Source organism: Somniosus microcephalus, chromosome 29 (assembly GCF_052327205.1).
Source record: "Somniosus microcephalus isolate GS21.2 chromosome 29, FLI_Smic_1.0, whole genome shotgun sequence".
Lineage (NCBI taxonomy): Eukaryota > Metazoa > Chordata > Chondrichthyes > Squaliformes > Somniosidae > Somniosus > Somniosus microcephalus.
This window is the reverse complement of record NC_141015.1, coordinates 30,751,985-30,773,649: the sequence shown is the minus strand read 5'-3', so window position 1 is coordinate 30,773,649 and position 21,665 is coordinate 30,751,985. Positions and strand designations below refer to the sequence as shown.

Below are 21,665 nucleotides of genomic sequence, written 5' to 3'. Positions count from 1 at the left end.
AAAGCGGAACTATCCGCCCGCAGAGGCCCTTCTCCCGGACAGATTGGAAATGCCGGTTTTCAGCGCATGCGCTGTGCATTCCTGAAACGGGCATTTCTGATGTCCCTACGGTTGGGTACACAGTGCGTACCCACCCGTAGGGATCGGAGTATCTGGGCCATTGTGTCTAGCGTGTAGGTGATGAAAGAGGTACATGTAAAGAAAGATTTGAAAGAGGAAATACCTAAATGATAATTCATTATGAAATTTAGTATTTCCACTGAACCTACTAAAAACATTGACATTATTTGAATACGTATTAAGAAAAAGTGGAGGAGAAATGTATTTGTTATAGTAAAATGATCTTTGTGATTGTTTTAAATGAAAAAAATGAGCTTTGTCTACTTTTGCATTGTTTCTAAAGGTATGATTCAATACAGCACGAGTTAAGTAAAGCAACGGTACAGAACAAAGAGCTCCAGAGGGAAATGGAACGGTTACAAACTGAGGTGACTCGATACAAGACGTTACAGCTGAAAGCAGTCAAGGATGCAGAGAAGTACAAGGAAGAGAGGGATACGGTGCTGAATGAATACCGCCTGGTCATGAGCGAAAGAGACCAGGTGCATAAAGAGATTGACAAGCTGCAGACTGAACTGGAGTTGGCACAGGGTCATCTAAAGAACACCTCGTCAGAAAGAAAAGTGGCTGGTGAAGAACTTGAAGCTCTTCGACAGGTGAGATCAAACAGGGTGCTCGTACATGTCCTTTTAATGCTCTTCCAGCACCTCTAAACTGTGGAATTCCTTACCTCCCTTTAATGTTCCATTTTTCTATTATCTACAGACCCTTCACCTAGGTTTCTCTATTTAAAAAAAAGTATTGTGATATCTTACTGTTTCACTGTTCTCTTTCACACTACAAATATTAAGAGGTTTGAATTTAAGCACAAATACAGTGTTGTCGTTCTTGGTTTAAGTTTAGAAAAGCTGTTGGTATCAAAATTATTGTGGTAGCTTACTCCGGTTTTTGGATAGCCTGTTTCTCTCTTCATCACTTCCCCTGGTGGGCAGCTGTGGTGCAGCCGTTTCTTCCATTTAAAAAAAATACAAAAACAAATACAAATTCAGAAAGAATCCTTCGTTGATGAAGGTGGTATTCGCAAGCAAGAAAATGGGGCAAAGCAACTTCTTGGAACCAACTCTAAGAAAAGTGATGTCCTTGTATCCATAATCCCTGAATAAGCTATTTACAGTTCCTGACATTATTAGCAGCTTTGCATTCCCAAGGAGACTGACCTTTCAGCCTCTCCACAATTATAATTTGGGTGGAGTATAGTCTTTTTAAAATAGATAATATGTTGTAATACAGTACTTGATTCAGTATTGTTGAGAACTGGCTGATGGAACAGTTGAAACCAACAATTACTGTATAGTTTAAGAATGGCGTCAAGTGCAAACTCATGAATAGGAAGCAATGTAGTCTTTCTTATTGTGAAACTCATTGAGATTGATTGGTGTGTAATGCACAGCAGACACTATAAAATCATCTGATTAGAGCCATTTAGAATTTGAAATTATTGTAACCACTTAGAATACCCAATTCCCACATTCTCGGAGGACAAATTTCAGCCTCTTGGTATTGGGGAACTGATTAGGGGAAAGCAAATACATTTTTTCAGGAATGCTACTTTCAGCCTAGAAAGGGCCTTTATTAAAATGCTGCTCAATTATGTTATGAATCATTCTGTTGGCAATAATTACTTTGGTTTTGCAAGAAAGGTATTTAGTTGAGTTTTGAAAAGTATATTCCAATATTTTCTGCTTGATTGAATCAAACATTTCTAATGATATGAAATGACTTCCATCCAAAAATAACACAACTTGGGAGCAAACACATTGGGGTCATTTTGAACTGTGCCGCCTGGGCAGTAACCTGGTGGCGCAGATCATCTGGCCGTTGCAGAAGACGCCCGATTTTAATCCCGTTGAAATTAATGGGATGAAAATTAAGCGGGTTCTACAACAGCCAGCTATCTGCCCCCAGATAATGAAGTTGAAAATTACTCCATTTTATTTGCATGTGCCCGCCCTCCCCCCACCTCCCAACATTTGTTTGCTTTTGGCATGTATATTTTGGGGATTTTGAAGCTTGCATTCAAGGGGGTTTTTGCTTATCTTGTAATCTGGAGGAATGTTTGAGCGCTGGTCTGGGGTCCAGGATCTACTGTTACTTGGTCTGAGCCGGTAGGAATTTCATGCCGGATCACTGATGAGATAATAAGCTGAGTTATTTTGCTGCAGTTGTTCAAAGTTCCATCCTTTATCCCTGTCATCCATTGATATATGTTACGCCTTTAAGACACAGCAGGATTTGAGTTAATCTCCTTACCATACAATGGGCCGGATCTTGCTGGAGCAGCGGCATCTCGCAGCACGCACCGTTAGTTAGACCTTTTCCTGCCCCCTTCAGGTCGAAATGCTTTTGCAACATAACTTGCTGGAAGTGTGAGCTGATAACGGCATGGTGAGGGCAACGGGACATCCGGGACCTCAATGAATATCTCCTACAGTGCATCTCCTTAACCAATGAAATTTAAGGATTGAGGAACAGACAGAGAAGGAGGGTGAAATAGAATCAAATCAGGTACAGAAAGAAATAGAGAGAGGGAAAGAAAAATTGGATTGAGAGAAAAGAAACAGAAAGGGAAAAGTAAGAAAATATTTGACATATTTAAAATCTTTAACAATTGACTATATGCAGAGTGAACATTTTAAATTGTTCCCTTTCTGGGCCAGAGAGGTTGAATGGTTGCATTAACAATTATCACGTTGTTAATAAAGGTTCTTTTGCTGTTAACTTCCAGCCCGAACTTTCTGCGGCAGGTTTATTGGGCAATTAATGAGCAAATCCAGCAAGTTCTTAAAAGTAACAGGGAGGCTCATGGCGCGATGCCATTTGTGCAAAGCAAACAGCGGAGAGGCGTAAATCGACCAGCAAGTTCTGGAGATTCACCGCTCGTGGCGTATCTCTTAATCCCCTGAACTTGCTGGCCAACTTACGCGTTAATAACGGTGTGCGACGTTAACACGCCATTATTTTTCCAGCAAGATCCGGCCCAATGAGCTGGAGTTATGGAACAGGTTTCATTCCATTTTTATCTTATTTCTTTTTGGTGGCAGTAGATATTGTGGCAAACCAGAATGGATGGCAACCATACATGGCAAAATCTGGGCTAAATCTGATGATGCGAGCTGCAGTGATGGGCTTTATTTCACTGGAGGTCACAAAGGAATATGTTGTTTTATTTTGTATCTTATTCAGGCCAAGATGGCTGGACAGGTTTGCAGTGTGTTGCTCTATTCAGTATACTGCCATTAAGTGGCTTGAATAAGTATACATCAATGTAATTACATCAAGGGCAGATGTCGATGACTAAGTCCAACACCGCCTTCAGTGTGCCAGTGCAGCCTTCGGTCGCCTGAGGAAGAGAGTGTTTGAAGACCAGGACCTCAAACCCGGCACTAAGCTCATGGTCTACAGAGCAGTAGTAATACCCGCCCTCCTGTATGCCTCAGAGACATGGACCATGTACAGCAGGCACCTCAAAGCACTGGAGAGGTACCACCAACGCTGCCTCCGCAAGATCCTGCAAATCCATTGGCAGGATAGGCGCACCAACTTAAGTGTTCTTGCTCAGGCCAGCATCGAAGCTTTGACCACGCTCGATCAGCTCTGATGGATGGGTCACATCGTCCGCATGTCCGATACGAGACTCTCAAAATAAGCGCTCTACTCGGAGCTCCGACATGGCAAGAGAGCCCCAGGTGGGCAGAGGAAACGCTCCAAGGACACCCTCAAAGCCTCCTTGAAAAAGTGCAACATCCCCACTGACACCTGGGAATCCCTGGCCCAAGACCGTACAAAGTGGAAGAGAAGCATCCGGGAAGGCGCCGAACACCTCGAGTCTCTTCGCCGGGAGCAAGCAGAAGACAAGCGGAAGGAGCGCACGTCAACCCAAGCACCCCACCCACCCGCCCCTTCAACCACCGTCTGCCCCACCTGTGACAGAGACTGTAGGTCCCACATTGGACTCATCAGTCACCTGAGAACTCATTTTTAATGTGGAAGCAAGTCATCCTCGGTTCCGAGGGACTGCCTAAGTGAAGAAGAGAGGAATTAACCAATATTGAAATACAGCGCCGCTTGGTCAGAAAATTGAGTATTAAGGAAATTTTACTAGAATAGAATTGCATGTTGATCAAAGGATTAAGAAGAGTGTTTTAAATTAAATACAGCACAGTGATGAAGTCCTCTGAACACCCTGTGCCACACAGCAATAAAAAGTGGGTACATGCTGATAATCTTCCAAGTTTCTGGTGTTAGCTGTGGTGTTGACAGAAGGAGCCAAGATGAGGATCAGGGCTTCCTCAACGATCGTGGAAAGGGCCAGTCATTGTGCATTTACCAACAGTTTAACAGAGCCATAAGGCTGGGAGCACATTGTTCACCTGGCCCCTCAAACAGGATTAGTGCACACAAGAGGAAGACATGAAATAGAAGGAGATAAATTTATTCGGAAAATGGAAAGAGTAAAAGAAATTCAAAAATAAAACCCGGTCATTGGGATCAACGGTGAGAAGCAAAAGAAAGAAAAGTCAGTGTTTCACATAGCCACGAGAACAGTTGGACATTTCAATGATTTGTGCCTTTCAATGCTTGCGGGCGTTAGACCACTAACTCTTACAATAATACATTTTTGATCCATGTTTCTCTATGAGAAGGGTGAGAAGGTTTAATGTAAAATATTCCATTTATATAAACTATTGGGTTTAGAACTAAAACAATTATTGCAGCACATATTTTCTGAAAATAAAATTGTATTTGGGTTCGAAGTGGGAGCAGCATGTACGACAGTGTTTTTACCGTGTTGGATGAAAATAGTGATGTGACTTGTGTGTTGCGACTAAATTTCAGGAGCTTCATTCTGCGCTGGTAGAACGAGATCATGCTATCTGTGAAAGGAATGAACTGCTGGAGAAATACTGCCATGAAGTGAAGGACAAAGCAGAAGCTCAAAAGGAGCTTGATCAGGCTTGTAAGGATATTGAGACTGTGAAAGAAGAGAGAGATGTTGCTAGGAAGGAAAGAACAGAAGCTATCATCCAGAGAGATCAGTTGCTGCGGGAGTACTACCAGGCCCGACAGGTGAATTTTGCCCTTGTATGGAGTTGTTTTATTCGCTACGATCTATTATACATTTCCTTTAATCCTGTGAGTACCCCATTAAAATTTTGTACGATATATATAAAAACTAGATTGTTTCAAATTTTCACGTTTTTAAAGGAAAGCTTCCAACACTGGCAAATTACTAATACTTAATGTATTACTGGTTGCTTAGAATTGGAATGTTCTTTTAAGAAAATGAAAATTCTGATCTGGAACATTGGCGACCCCCACTGTCCTTTTTTTACTGCCTCTCAATCTGGCACGAGCAGTAGGGAGCTGCGTGCTGCCAAGTGCTTGGAGAAAGGGGCCAGCTAATGGTACTGCAGGCGTGTTGCTCAGTTTGGTCACGACTGTTGGATGTAAAATCATCAAATAACGTTGTCCTCCCTGGGCTAAATCTGAACTGATGACAGCCTGGAAGTTTGTCCCCAATGTGACGGGAAATGACAAAAATGCAAATAACACTGGAAAAAATACACCAAGCTGTCTCTCTTCTGTAGTTGATTTACTGCCCACACAGTGAGAGTTGGGATGATAATTAAGCATATTAATAATGCTTATGAATGAAAAATTTAATTTTCAAGCAATGGAAGTACTAACACCAACATCACTAATGCCTAACTGGTGAAAACCAGAGTCCACAAGCCATAGCAATTCATATGTTCCCAATGTGATTGGACACAGTTAATCTCTTGCGATGGTTTAAATTGCTTTTCTAACAACCAGATATACATAGTAACTAAACTGAAGCAACAATCATTATCCACAGTTTACTGGTAAGTTATATTTCAATGTTGGAATGTGCGAAAATTGGCTACCGTGTTTCCTACATTACAACAGCGACTACGCTTCAAAAATACTTCATTGGCTGTGAAGCATTTTGGGATGTATTGAGGTTGTGAAAGGTGCTACATAAATGCAAGCCTTTCTTTGTATTAAAGAAGTCAACTACAGTAGGTACACATGGCAGGCACCTCGGGACCAAAGGGTCTCCAAAGGTCTGAAATAGGAGGTGTTTGCTTTAGAAATTATGGGGCAAAAGAGAAACTCAAAGCTTCTGATATTCACTGTACATTATTTCACTGTAAAATACAGTGCACAGGAGGAAATTTTCAAATCTTCCACTTCAGCACGGTGGCATAGTGGTTAGCACTGTTGCCTCAGCGCCAGGGACCCGGGTTCGAATCCGGCCTCGGGTGACTGTCTGTGTGGAGTTTGCACATTCTCCCCGTGTTTGCGTGGGTTTCCTCCGGGTGCTCCGGTTTCCTCCCACAGTCCAAAGATGTGCGGGTTAGGTTGATTGGCTATGATAAATTGACCCTTAGTGTTAGGGGGTTTATATACGTGCGTTGGTGTAGGGGTTACGGGGATCGGGTGGGATATGTGTCTGTGCAGGCTCAATGGGCCGAAATGGCCTCTATTTGCACTGTGGGGTTTCTGTGATTCTGTGAATACTTATATGACAAAAATTTACTGTTGAAATTTACAGTGCTGGAATTTATGCCAAAAGAAAGCTCTCCACTTCAGTGCTGCCATGCATTGTCACTGCTTGAGGAGCATGACGTTTGTTGGTGTGGGTTTATGTTGCTGTTGCCATATTCCTTCACTGTGGAACATCATCCCTTCCTCGGGTCCCCTTCCCTGGGTCTTTTTGCATCACCCTTGGCTTCATCCTGGACTTCAGCAGCGTTATCTTCATTCGCTGATGTCCCAGGTCATTTTTGGACAGTAGCTACTTGCTGACGTTGCCGCCTTCCGCCTCGTGGATTCCTGACAATTATTTCATTAGGTGGAAAAAGTGACTGCTGCTTTATACCATGTCCACCTCTGTCTCTGCCAGACAAGATCTGAAAGCTTCAAATTCCCTCATAATAGTGCCAGCTTCAGTGTTGGCCCGTGGCTGTTTCCAAGACTTGCTGAGTGTAACCTGAAGAACTACATCAATCGTGTCCTTCATATGATGACATTGGGCAGGATTTTCATTGGGCCGTGGAGGCGAGAATGGAGGCGTGTGGGGGGTTGAAATCGGGGGGGGGGGGGCACGAACCCATCCCGTCCCCAACCCCGCCTCCATGCCATTTTCAAAGGAGGCGGATACCCGACCTGTGCTGGGACCCGCCTCCCCGAGGCGGGAAGGAGATTAGTGCCAATTAACTGTCTGTTAACAGGTAGTTAACAGGCAGTTTTTAGCCTAATCCCTATTTTTATTGCTGAAGTGTGGGATTCCTGACGGCTCCAAACCACGCCAAGTTAGTGAGGCGGAACGTCGGGCTGAAGGGCTTGGAGGGTTCGAGATGTCCGGTGTTCAGGTGAGTGATGGGTGCATGAGTGCAAAGGTAAGTGTGTTTGGTGCGTGTAAAGTGTTTAAAGAAGTTTTACTTACCTTTACAGCCTTCCTTCCGTCCGGTCTCGGGAGTCCCTCATCTCACCGGCACAGAAAGCAGAATGGCCGCGAGCGATCAAAAGTTGCAGCATTCAGCTTTCTGTTCTGGAGAGATCTCTAAATCAGCCTGAGAGGAAGGAATTAACGTGGAGTACAGATTGTCAGTGTTTGACAGCTTCAAAGAGCTGTCGAACGCTGATATTTCATCTGTCAAAAGCTCTTGACAGATGAAATGTCAATCTGCGACGTCACCTGTTGCCGGGTGGCCCTTAATTGGCCTGCTGAGCCCCCTGGGCGGGGCTTAACAAGGTCAATCAAGTGAAAATCGCGTGGGTTGGCCACAACTCGATGGAGGCGGGACTACAACCCCGAAAGTTGTAGTCACGCCTCCTACACGCCTCCAGTATCAAAATCCAGCCCATTGAGTGTTACCATCAGACTGGCTACCTGTAGAACCTCTGAAGAGTGATGATAGCAGCTGGTCCTTTTATCTCCTCTTGGCCCTCTCCAGAGCACCCTACAGGAATGATGTTACACTAAGGGAGGAAGAAGATACTTCTGATGCTCTTGCTGTGAAGGAATTCATCTGCATGGTGTGTTGGAGAAATACCCAATATGAGGATGGTCTTGGCTGGAACTCACTGCTGCCTTAAATAATACCTCACAAGTTCAGGATTAAGCTTTTCTGTGAACAACCAGACATTCATCTAATCATTAGACTGGGTTTCGCAGGACGGCTGGAATCCTTCGAAGCCCAGTGCTTAACAATTTCTGATCTTCATTAACAGTAGCTTATATGTCCTGCTTGCGTTGCAAAATGGAAAGTTTGAGATGCCGATTGTTGTGCTTGTACCCAGACGTGACTGATTCTGCACATGCAGCAAGTGTTTTGATGGGTAGCACTTTGTAGAATAGGCTTACATCATTACAGTCGGAGACTCCTTTGGTGACGGCCTTTCTTTCTGTATACGTCTCTAAAGACATCCTTGATGCCAGCTAGATGATAGCCTCTCCCCGAGGACAGGCAACAGCCTTACACCACAACCTTTTTTGCATTTATTCCGAGCTTCCTATGGATTCGACTCTCTTCCATTCAATGCCGTTTTGAGGTCCTATGTTTTTCTCCTGAAAGATGGGTCAACTAAGAGACATGCCCTTTCCCTCTGTTGCGTGCACTACTGGAAGAGTGCCTCATCTAGCTTTGCATTAAAAAAAAATGTTCACAGCTTTCTCACAACCAGTGCATCCTTCAAGACAATTTTACTGTAACACTCCTCTATTTTGCCACCATCCCATTTCTAGTCTGGCATGGTGGCCACTCTGAAACCAAAATAAGCTATGCCACCTGTCATTCACCATACTGAAGCCTTCTTATTCTGTCTAAAAGAGCATTACTTTTATTTCTCTATTCTTGCCACCTGTGAGAGGAGTAGACAAGGGTGATGAAGGTGTGAAAACTGAAGATTGTGAGACTGACAAACTGTTGCCAAGTTTTACAGTAGAAACCTGCTGAGTATTTGCAGCATCTTCTGCTTTCATTTCAGATTTCAGCATTGACAGGCTCTTCTTTTTCTTTTTAATTATACTGCTCGTTTTTCACAGTTCAAGTGGCAATAGTATGAAAATTTCCTTTAACTTAAAGACAAAAGTAATATACAGTCAACTACATACAGAGTTACATTATTGAGTTGTTTTAAGTTGCATTCTTCAATTATAAGAAATGAGCAACTTTTGTGAGTGTTCAGTAAGCATGGGTTCATTAAGTGCTGTTTGCATTCATTGATCTCAATGTTTAAAAGTAGTTTAGGTCAATCACAAATCCCTTGCAGTGCTTAAAGAACAATAAATACTTCAAGTGATCACGAAGTAATTATGTGATCACAATTATCATAAAATTAGGCACATAAGGTGGCAATCTTGGTGTGAAAGTTGTGGGTGTGGTTATTTTGCATGACCCGTAATACAGTTCTACCTAAACTCAGCCAAAACTAAATCAAACCCGATTGAGATTTTTTTCCTTATTTTTGTTGTGCTGGCTATTTTTGAGATCTTGCTGTGCACAATATGGTGCTGTGTTTACACACATAACAACACTGGTTTCTTCCCCAAAATAATTCATTGGGTATAAAGCGCTTGGGGATGTCCTGAAGACGTGAAAGGCGCTACATAAATGCCAGTCTTTTTTTTTTCCTGTTTCTCTTTTCCTGTTTCTTGACTCGATGTCAAATAGGTTTATTTCTGGAAAGCTTTTTCATTGCACTTTGTGAAATTACGTAAATTGACAATCACTTTCAGAACAATGGTAGTGGTCATCAAAATTAGCATTACTGAGCAAAGAGTGCCTGAGCAAAAATATCTTGTGCTTAAATGATTAAAGTGAGAAAGTTATCAAAATTAGACATTTTTTTTACAGCAGATTTCTTCTGAATTTTAAAAAATAAAATGTGAAGATCTGGCACGTGTCCTCAGACCCGTCACAGAGCAAATGTTTTGTATTTTTTTGATCCATTGTTCTTTACAAATGTGGTCTATTTAGAAGTTACTTGTTTTTCTATATTGGTTCACAATAATAGAATTTTAAATCACTGTTAAAATTTTCAAAGCAGCACAAATTGTTTAGTGTTTGAATTTACAGAAACAAGATTCAGCCACATTGGACATGGAAAGGGCCAGTAAGGAAATCGAGATGCTTCGGAAGCAGTGCGAGGCAATGTCCCAGGAACTGAAGGAAGGAATACAGGAGGCAGAAGTAGCGAAACGTAGGCGGGACTGGGCATTCCAAGAGCGAGATAAGATAGTTGCAGAAAGAGAAAGCATACGGTAAGTGCAACTATGCGCCATTTCCATCTACAAATTAATTCCCAGTTAAGCCTCTTACAATTCGCAATTTCCTTTATTCCAGTGAAGGCAGTAACATGTCCTGGGTACAGTTCCAGTGGTGCTAGCCAAAGTCACCATTTATTTGGCAATGAGTGCTGGCAGGCATTTCAACATAGGAGGGTGTGACAGCTAAGTCCCACTTCACACCTAGGGTTGCCACCAAGCCAATCTTTGCACCAGCTCAGCCAGGTTGTTCAAACTGTTGGCTGTTTTAGCAAAAGGGTGCCTTTATAAAAAATAAAAAAAATTGCTGAAGTTTTCAACATGAAGTATTTAAAAAAGGCCATTCTTCTGCTAATTGAAACTGTCAGTTACCAGCAATGTCAAAATCCTTACCCTTATCTAATATTCACACACGGGTACTGCAATTACTGGATAGTTTAATATATATCTTGAAAGAAATTCATTGGGTGAAATAAATCTTGCTGCAAATTATTTTTGTTTAGCCCCTAGAGCACTGACTCATGCACTGATATGATGGATTAAACTAATTTGTAACTTTCTCTGTACTGTACCATGAAAGCATTTTTGTCTTTTGGTCATGATTTCACATTACATTGTAGCTGTTACTTTCTAATGTTTCTCTTGCACTCTCTCTCTCTCTCTCTCTCTCTCTCTCTGCTTCACTCTTTCTTTTGTCACTCGCTCCCTCCCCGCGCTCTCGCTCCCTCCCCGCGCTCTCGCTCCCTCCCCGCGCTCTCGCTCCCTCCCCGCGCTCTCGCTCCCTCCTTTCTCTCTCATATATCTTAGAAATTTGATATTTCTGATTGTCGTGCACAGTCATCCAACTTCTGCCATCTTCAGGTGCACTGTCATGGTGAAGGTTCTTCACAACAATGTCCACAGCCCTGCTGGGCTTTAACTGCATCATTGTCACTTCTAAGTGTTACACTAATATGACCCCCCATCATATAAAAGAGTTATGTTAAAGCGAGTTACAGGCTGCAACATAGTCTTGGGCTTCAGATGGTAAAAATAATATAAAAACAATATTGTCATGATTTGTCATGACAATCTGGCCCCTTAGTTTTCAACCCTGCTCCAGCCTGAGTGTTGTCTGTAATCTGTGTTGTGGAAAAGTTTGTATTCTTTAGGTTTTGGTTTAGCTCATCCAGAATGTGTAACATTTTTTGTGTAGAACTTTGTGTGATAACTTACGGCGGGAAAGGGACAGAGCCGTGAGTGACCTGGCTGAAGCTCTTCGGGATCTAGACGATATGATGAAACAAAAGAATGATGCTATACGTGAACTGAAGGAACTGAAGTAAGTAGTGATGTCTTCACCTTTAAATCTGGTATGATTGATGCCAATCTATTCTATTGATGCAGAGTAGGGGAGTACATTCCTCAACTTTCATTTTTTGAATGAAGGGAAGGGAAAAGGTGGGGGAACAAGTGTTTTGAACCGTACCTAACACATTGTTAGGTTTTTAAATAACTTTTTAAAACAAGTGTGGATTAATTAAGGAAAGCTAACACTGATTTGTTAAAGACAAATTGTGTTTAACTAACTGGATTGAGTTTTTTGATGAGGTAACAGAGAGGATTGATGAGGGCATTGCGGTTGATGTGGTGTACATGGACTTCCAAAAGGCCTATGATAAAGTGCCACATCATAGGCTTTCCAGCAAAGTTGAAGCCCATGGAATAAAAGAGACAGTGGCAGCATGGATACGAAATTGGCTAAGTGATAGGAAACAGTGAGTAGTGGTGAACGGTTGTTTTTCGGACTGGAGGAAGGTATTGTGGTGTATGTAACCTGTTCCACCTTAAGAGAACTTAAGCCTGGTCCACCTTAAGAAAGGTACTACTTTCTTTGGCTGCTGTATACGCAATACCGGTGGTGACCACACCGGTATATAAGCACAGTGTAATAATATTGTATTCGGTATAGTCCGACCTCCAACCAGTAAAGACCTGTTGAATTTACTTTTGTGGTCTGTGTAGTAATTCTCACTATAACACACAGACTTAACAGTGGCGACGAGTCCGATTCTTACCCTGCTGCAGTAATTTCCACGGCGACTTCGTCCACAGACAGGACGTCGAAGAGAGGTTTCCACCCTCATCACCTACGGGAAGACACGTTGAGCGGCAGGCATCGAGCAACCGGAGTGCAGAAGACATCCTGACCTCGAAGCCTCCATCAGCGACTGTCAGCTTCTTCTACTACCTCGTGGTGGGTAAGCCGGGCAGCGACGCGACAGAAAGTCAGCCGCGTTGGCTGTACAGACGGGGCTGGGAAGACGGAGGAATAAGGGCGGTGAGGTCGATCGCGACCGGAGATAAGGGCCGCATTCGGGCTAAAGGCGCAGCGTCTGGGGAAACTGAAGGCGCGAGAGCCGCGGTGAAGCGGAGACAGCGTCGGGGGATGGGTGAAGACCGCCAAGCGCGGGAAAACCGCCATTTTGTGGGCGGAGGACGACGGCAAGAGCGGGAAGCTGCCATCTTAGATAACATTAAAAATACGATAAATTGCTACGATGCCTAAACATGGGAACATTAATGCCTTCGACAGTGATATAGAAGACTGGGCTATGTATGTAGAACGCATACAAAACTATTGTAAGGCAAATAAAATTCCTGAGACAGATAAAGCACTAACATTACTAAACTTAATGGGTGCGAAGACATACGGGCAATTGAAACACCTGTTATCACCAGATGAACCGGCGGATAAGACGTTCGAACAGATTGTTACTGTCCTAAAAAATCATCTTAGCCCCACGCCGCTGATGCTAGCGGAACGATTTAAATTTTACGATAGAAGACAGCGGCAAAATGAAAGCAATGCTGAATATTTGATGGAATTACGTAAGCTAGCAAAATATTGTCAGTTTGGAACGGGACTGACAGAGGCACTTCGAGATAGATTTGTGTGTGGTTTATTTAAACAGGATACACAAAGGCGACTGCTCGAGGAGAATGAGCTGTCTCTCGAGAAGGCAGTCACTATGGCAGCAGCACACGAGGCCGCAGCGAGAGGCACGGCAGTAATGCAGCTACGGCCACCGGAACTCGGTACAAACAAATTGGGTTTGAGTTCTGTCAAATGTTATCGTTGTGGAAAGACAACGCACGATCAGAACCAGTGTTGGTTTAAAAACCAAGAATGCAGAACGTGTGGCAGATTTGGCCACATAGCTAAAGTATGCCGGTCAGGAAAGAAGACCAGCAATAAAAAGTCACCGCAAGGAAAATATGCAAAGGTACACAAGGTGACAAAGAACAGTTTGACTGAACAGAAGTCAGATTCAGACGCGAGCAGTAATGAACTGGATAGCTTAAGAATACACAACGTTGGTAAGGATACAGACCTCCAGACAATTTGGGTCACTCTTAAGATAGCAGGAGTCCAAGTAAAAATGGAATTGGACACTGGATCGGCATTGACGGTCATGAATAAGAAAGATTACAGAAGGTTATTCCAACATATTCCCTTACAGGATACGGAGATTATATTGAAAATGTACACGGGGCAAAGAGTGTACCCCATCGGAAAAATAGAGGTAGAAGTGGTCCACAAGGGCGAAGGAAGCCAAGTAATAGACTTATATGTGCTACCTGAAGGAGGTCCACCACTACTAGGACGGGAGTGGATTAGGAAAATGAATATGGACTGGCACTCCTGAAAGCACTAACGGTAGATTCCGGGGAAACAGCTGTCAAACCTAAACGATTGTCCAGAATATTGGATGAGGCTAAAGAGGTGTTCCAGCCGGGACTGGGAACACTGAGAGGAATTACGGCAAACATCAAGATTGATGAACATGCACAACCAAAATTTTTTAAAGCCAGACCGGTACCCTATGCAATACGACCTGCGGTTGAAGCGGAGCTGGAAGCACTAGAACGTTCAGGGGTACTGTCTAAAGTAGATTGGAGTGAGTGGGCTACGCCCATTGTTCCCGTTATGAAACGTCCTGCGAACAATAAGCCAGGAGATCCAGGGAAGGTTCGCATCTGTGGAGATTTCAAGATCACCGTTAATCCAGTGCTTCACACGGTGCAGTATCCGCTTCCACGGATTGAGGATATTTTCGCTTCACTGTCTGGCGGGAAACACCTCACCAAGATAGACCTGGCGCAGGCGTACTTGCAGATGGAGGTTGAAGAGTCACGCCACTACCTCACAATCAACACGCATCGAGGGTTGTACCGGTACAATAGGCTGGTTTTTGGTGTGGCATCGGCTCCAGCAATTTGGCAGAGGGCCATGGAGCAGGTATTACAGGGAATTCCAGGCACACAATGTTACCTGGACGACATTCTGATCACAGGTGATGGTGATGAACAGCATCTCACTAACTTGGAACTGGTGCTCAACAGACTGAAAGAGTATGGACTTAGGGTAAATCGGCAGAAATGTGAGTTCTTCCAGAAGCGGATCTCGTACTGTGGTCATGTCATTGACCGGGAGGGGCTTCATAAGTCTCCTGACAAGATAGCGGCAGTTGTAAAGGCTCCCGCTCCGGAGAATGTCTCTCAGTTGAGGTCGTTTCTAGGATTAATTAACTACTACCATAAATTTCTGCCAAATCTATCCACGGTGCTGCATCCGTTGAACGCTCTTTTACAGAAAGGGGTACCATGGGACTGGGGCGAAAACTGTAAGAAGGCATTTCGCAAAAGCAAAGAATTGATCACCTCAGAGGAAGTGTTGGCTCACTTCAACCCGACACTGCCTATTCGGTTGGCTTGTGATGCTTCTCCATATGGTATTGGGGCAGTACTCTCACACAAGTTGCCAAATGGCACGGAAAGGCCAGTCGCGTTTGCATCCAGATCATTGACCTCCGCTGAGCGCAACTATGCGCAGATCGATAGGGAGGCCCTTAGCCTTGTATGGGGAGTGAAGAAGTTTAATCATTACCTACAGGGCCAAAAATTCACACTTCTGACGGACCATCAACCGTTGGTGTCCATTTTTAACCCTAAGAAGGGTGTTTCGGTGATGACAGCACAGCGTCTCCAGAGATGGTCTCTTTTCTTAGGGGCACATCAATATCAGATAGAATTCAAAGGTACGAAACAGCATGGCAATGCTGATGGCCTGTCGTGCCTGCCACTACCTGAAGATGAAGACACGACGGAAGTTGACCCTGTTGAGTTATTTCATTCGACCATTATCGAGTGTTTACCTGTCACCAATGCAAGTATTGAAAGAGAAACCAGGAACGACCCGACACTGTCCAGAGTCTACGAGGTGACAGTGAAAGGATGGCCAACACGGGGTGATCCTCTGTTACCGGCATTCTCGGCAAGGCGAGACCAGCTGTCCGTCTGCCATGGTACTTTGATGTACGGGACAAGAGTGATTATTCCTCCCAAGTTAAGGGAAAGGGTTTTAAAAGAACTACATGAAGGTCATCTGGGGCGAGTTAAGATGAAAAGTCTTGCTAGGGCTTACGTATGGTGGCCGGGTATTGACCAACAGATTGAGGAGTTAACGAAAAGCTGCGCTGGGTGTCAAAGTGCAAAATGCACCTCCGATAGCACCGCTACACCCATGGGAATGGCCTTCAGCCCCATGGCAACGCGTACATATTGACTTTGGTGGTCCATTCATGGACTCCATGTTCCTAATCGCGGTGGACGCACATTCCAAATGGCCAGAAGTCATCAAGATGAATACCACTACTTCAGAAAAGACAATTGCGGTGTTAAGAACAATATTCGCAAGGAACGGATTGCCAGAACAGATCTGTTCGGACAACGGACCACAGTTTGTATTGGAAGAATTCCAACAATTCTTAAAGAAGAATGGAGTTAAACATTATACCTCTGCCCCATATCATCCGGCGACAAACGGGTTGGCTGAAAGATTTGTCCAGACATTCAAAAAGACTATTAAGGCCATGAATGATGATCAGATTCCGCTGCAACACAAGGTCGATAAGTTCCTGATGTCATATAGAAACGCCGATCATGCCGTGACTAACCAAAGTCCTGCTATGATGTTTTATAACAGGAGGTTGCGGCCCAAGTTGGACTTGTTAAAACCAAATGTGCGGAGGGAAGTGGAAAACAAACAGTTTCGGCATATTAACAGCAAGACCACTCGAACTTTCGACGTAGGACAACCAGTGATGGCAAGGGGCTATGGAAACGACAAATGGCAGTCCGGAACAATCCGGGCCAGACAAGGACCTCTGATGTACACCGTAGATATTGGTCATAATGTGATAAGGCGTCATGCGGATCAACTGGTAGAGTCGAGAGCAAGGGTCGAACCCATGGTTGTGACAGAGACAGCTGTGGAAGACCTTCATGAACCTGAAGCATCTACCTCGGCCGAGAATGTATTTGATGATGATGACACCCAATACATTGGCAACCAACTAGAGGAGGCACCTCAACAACAAGAATCTGAGACCACTGAAAGGCGTTATCCAAGCCGATTCAGAAAGCCTCCTGAGAGACTGAACCTTTGAACTGTTATACCTGAAGTTATATATGTATATATGTTATGTTTATTTGGGGATATGACTGTTAAGCTAAAAAGGGAGGATTGTGGTGTATGTAACCTGTTCCACCTTAAGAGAACTTAAGCCTGGTCCACCTTAAGAAAGGTACTACTTTCTTTGGCTGCTGTATACGCAATACCGGTGGTGACCACACCGGTATATAAGCACAGTGTAATAATATTGTATTCAGTATAGTCCGACCTCCAACCAGTAAAGACCTGTTGAATTTACTTTTGTGGTCTGTGTAGTAATTCTCACTATAACACACAGACTTAACAGGTATACAGTGGTGTTCCCCAGGGGTCGGTACTAGGACCACTGCTTTTCTTGATATATATCAATGACTTGGACTTGGTTGTACAGGGCACAATTTCAAAATTTGCAGATGACACAAAACTTGGAAGTGTTAAGTATGTGTATTGTATTGAACAATTAACACAAAGACTTAAACGTATAACTCAACAGGTCTTTACTGGTTGGAGGTAGGGACTATACTGAATACAAGATTACTGCACAGTGCTTATATACCGGTGTGTTCACCCCCGGTATTACGTCTACAGCAGCCTGAGAAAGTAGTACATCTCTTAAGGTGGAACAGGCTTAAGCTCCCTTAAGGTGGAACAGGTTACATACACAACACTCCTCCCTTCTTAGCTTTATAGTCATCCCCCCATTTAACATAACGTAATAACATATATACATATATAACTTCATGTTTAACGTAACATATCACAGATTCAGTCTCTGCGGAAAACAGTTCACAGATTCAATCTCTACGAACAGTTGCAACATACTCTTAGTGGGAACAGTTTACAGGTTCAGTCTCTGTGGGAACAGTTCGTAAATTCAGTCTCTGATCTTAATTCGTTCCAGACAGCATCTTTTCGTAGTGTTCGGCCGGAGGTAGTAGAAGTAACAATATTTTAAACAATTATTATTTTCGGCCTCTTCTTTTTCTTTTCTGCCTTTTTACAACTCTTGTCGTTCCCATCTTCTCGGCGGACAGCTGTAATGCTACCAACTCTCTATGTTCTTTAGACCTTAAGTGCTTCCTCCGGATTTCAGCACTTTGGGAGTTTCCATCACAATTTGGGCATACCACATCCTCGTAGTATTCACTATCACTCAACAGGTCGAGAGGCCCTTCTACTTCTTCCTTACCCAACTGGACGCTATCCGACTGCTGTTCCTTCTCTATCTCTCTTACTTCCCGTAGTAGAGCCACCTTCTTCCGATGTTCCGTAGACTTTTGGTGCTCCTCCATGATTTCTGCACTTTGGGGGTCGAAGTTACAAGCTGGGCAGGACAGGACATCGTAATATTCGGAGTCGTCCGACAGGTCATGGTAATATTCGGTGTCGTCCTGAGCTAGGCCAGCGAGAGGGTCGTCTATTTCCTCCATACCCAGCTGGACGTTAGCCAGCTCTTGTTCCAAATCCAGACATCTTTCCTGAAGAGACTTCTTCATGTGTACCTCTGCATCCAGCTTTTTCTGGGCTTTCAGCAAGTCGTTTACTAGTGACCTCATTTGTGATTTTAATACTTCAACTTCCTTTGGAGATTGATTGCTCGGACTATGCAGTCCCTCTACCGGAGCAGCTGTTTCAGCGGTCTGTTGTTCTACATTGACGTGAGTCAGCGTACTTTTGGCATCCAATGGCTGCTCTGTTGCAGTCGTTTCAGTCTGTGTCGTCACATCAGCCATCTCAATGACTTTTGAGAGCTCCGAACCCTTTTCCTTTGAAGATCGCAGCTCGTGTTCAAGTTTTTCCCATTTCAGAGTCTTGTCCCTCAGCATATGAAGGAGTTGGCTGACCGTTAACTCTTCTGACACCAGATTATGGCACGCACCTTCAGAACCTGAATCAGCTTTGATTCGTTCGGCCTCCTCGCGCAGATGGTTGGTGTGCTCCTGCTCCATTTTCTCCATCAGTTGCTTCTGTTGCCTTTCCAGATTCTCCCACTCTGTAACAAAGAACTTTTTTATTTCATTCATCTCTTGCTCAAAACGGCGAATCATTTGTTCTAATTGCTGTTGTAGTTTGAAATGGAGTTGAGTTCGAGCCCAGTGTCCCTCAAAAATGTGCATATCAGTAGACTTGACAGACTCAGAATTCTCTGTTAAACTATGTTGTTGTTGCTCAGTGGAATTCTGTGCTGAAACTTTGTCTTTTGCACATGGGTTGGTCTTACCATCATCAGTTCTAGAGTCTGGGCTGATTATCTGCACCGAGTTCTCACTCTTTATGGCTTTTAGCGAATGCCAGTCCATATTTATGTTTCTAAACCACTCCCGGCCTAGTAGTGGTGGACCTCCCTCCGGTAGCACATATAAGTCCATTATTTGACTTCCTTCGCCCTTGTTGGCCACTGCAACCTTTATTGTCCCGATGGGGTACACTCTCTGCCCCGTGTAGGTTGTCAATATAATCTCCGTATCCTGTAGGGGAATATGTTGGAATAACCTTCTGTAATCTTTCTTATTCATGACCGACAATGCCGATCCAGTGTCCAATTCCATTTTTACTTGGACTCCTTCTATCTGAAGAGTAACCCAAATTGTCTGGAGGTCTGCACCCTTACCAACGTTGAGTACCCTTAAGCTAGCCAGTTCAATACTGCTTGCGTCTGAATCGGACTCCTGTTCGGCCACCTTGTGTACCTTTGCGTATTTCCCTTGCGGTGACTTCTTGTTGCTGGTCTTCTTCGCTGACCTGCATACTCTAGCTATATGTCCAAGCCTACCACAAGTTCTACATTCTTGGTTTTTAAACCAACACTGGTTCTGATCATGCGTTGTCTTTCCACAACGATAACATTTAACAGAACTCACACCCAATTTGTGTGCACTGAGCTCCGGTGACCGTAGCTGCATTACTGCCGTGCCTCTCGCTGCGGCTTCGTGTGCTGCTGCCATAGTGACCGCCTTCTCAAGCGTCAGCTCATTCTCCTCGAGCAGTCGCTTTTGTGTATCCTGTTTAAATAAACCACACACAAATTTGTCTCGTAGTGCATCTGTCAGTCCCGTTCGAAACTGGCAATATTTCGCTAATTTACGCAATTCCAGCAAATATTCAGCATTGCTTTCATGCTGTAGCTGCCTTCTGTCGTAAAATTTAAATCGTTCCGCTAGCATCAGCGGCGTGGGGTTTAGATGATCTTTCAGGACAGTAACAATCTCATCGAACGTCTTATCCGCCGGTTCATCTGGTGATAACAGGTGTTTCAATTGCCCGTATGTCTTCGCACCCATTAAATTTAATAATGTTAGTGCTTTATCAGCCTCACGAATTTTATTGGCCTTACAATAATTTTTAACTCGTTCTACATATATGGCCCAATCTTCGATGTCACTATCAAAGTTGCTAATATTCCCGTGTTTAGGCATTGTAGTACTTTATCAGATTTGCAATTTCTCAGATTTTTTTTTTTTTTACTGCTATCCAAGATGGCGGCTTCCCGCTCTTGCCGTCGTCCTCCGCCCACAAAATGGCGGTTTTCCCGCGCTTGGCGGTCTTCACCCGTCCCCCGACGCCGTCTCCCTTCAGCCCCCGAGTGCCGCCCTTATCTTCGCCGCGATCGATAGCCCGCGCTGTGCACCGCGGCTCTCGCACCTTGAGCTTCTGCAGCCGCCGCGCCTTTCAGCCCGAGTGCGGCCCTTATCAGGGATTTCGATCGATGGCCCGGCTGCGCCTCGCACTTGAAAGCGGCCCGGCCCTTATCAGCGGATGCGATCGATGGCCCGGCTGCGCCCCTCACTTCAAAGCGGCCCGGCCCTTATCTGCCGATCGCTATCGCCCTGTACCTCTCTCTTCCCCAGTCCTGTCTTCTACTCCGGTTCACAAGCTGATGGAGGCTTCAGGGTCCTAATGCCTGTCGCTTCCAGTGGGGTGGTGAGTGGTGAGGTTTGAAACCTCTCTTCAACCGCCGTGGAATAACTGCCGCAGGGTAAGAACCTGACTCGTCGCCAGTGTTAAGTATGTGTATTGTATTGAACAATTAACACAAAGACTTAAACGTATAACTCAACAGGTCTTTACTGGTTGGAGGTAGGGACTATACTGAATACAAGATTACTGCACAGTGCTTATATACCGGTGTGTTCACCCCCGGTATTACGTCTACAGCAGCCTGAGAAAGTAGTACATCTCTTAAGGTGGAACAGGCTTAAGCTCTCTTAAGGTGGAACAGGTTACATACACAACAGGAAGTATAGTGAACAGTGAGGAGGATAGTGATAGACTTCAAGAAGACATAGACAGGCTGGTGGAATGGGCGGACACGTGGCAGATGAAATTTAACACAGAAAAGTGCGAAGTGATACATTTTGGTAGGAAGAACGAGGAGAGGCAATATAAACTATAGGGTACAATTCTAAAGGGGGTGCATGAACAGAGAGGCCTGAGGGTATATGCATAAGTCGTGAAGGTAGCAGGGCAGGTTGAGAAAGCGGTTAAAAAAGCATACGGGTTCCTGGGCTTTGTAAATAGAGACATAGAGTACAAAAGCAAGGAAGTTATGATGAACCTTTATAAAACACTGGTCCGGCCTCAACTGAAGTATTGTGTCCAATTCTGGGCACCGCACTTTAGGAAGGATGTGAAGGCCTTAGAGAGCGTGCAGAAAAGATTTACGAGAATGGATAAGGGACTTCAGTTACGTGGATAGACTGGAGAAGCTGGGGTTGTTCTCCTTAGAGCGGAGAAGGTTGAGAGCAGATTTGATAG

The 21,665-nt window shown here is 44.2% G+C and overlaps 1 protein-coding gene across 8 annotated transcripts in view; it reads left to right on the top strand.

Annotated features, from left to right (window-relative positions):
* dlg5a (discs, large homolog 5a (Drosophila)) overlaps positions 1 to 21,665 on the top strand; it is a 224,279-nt gene that overhangs the window by 132,677 nt on the left and 69,937 nt on the right. For 5 of the 8 annotated variants that reach the window (XR_015074204.1, XM_085970507.1, XM_085970508.1 and 2 more), the window contains exons 8-11: positions 404 to 716; positions 4,957 to 5,187; positions 10,212 to 10,411; positions 11,610 to 11,735. Coding sequence is in view for 7 of the 8 variants with exons in the window: in XM_085970507.1 (XP_085826633.1) it covers positions 404 to 716; positions 4,957 to 5,187; positions 10,212 to 10,411; positions 11,610 to 11,735 (870 nt within the window). In the remaining variant the exon portion in view is untranslated. The remainder of the gene's footprint in view (positions 1 to 403; positions 717 to 4,956; positions 5,188 to 10,211; positions 10,412 to 11,609; positions 11,736 to 21,665) is intronic. The other 3 variants (XM_085970512.1, XM_085970513.1, XM_085970509.1) reach the window with 2 other exon arrangements.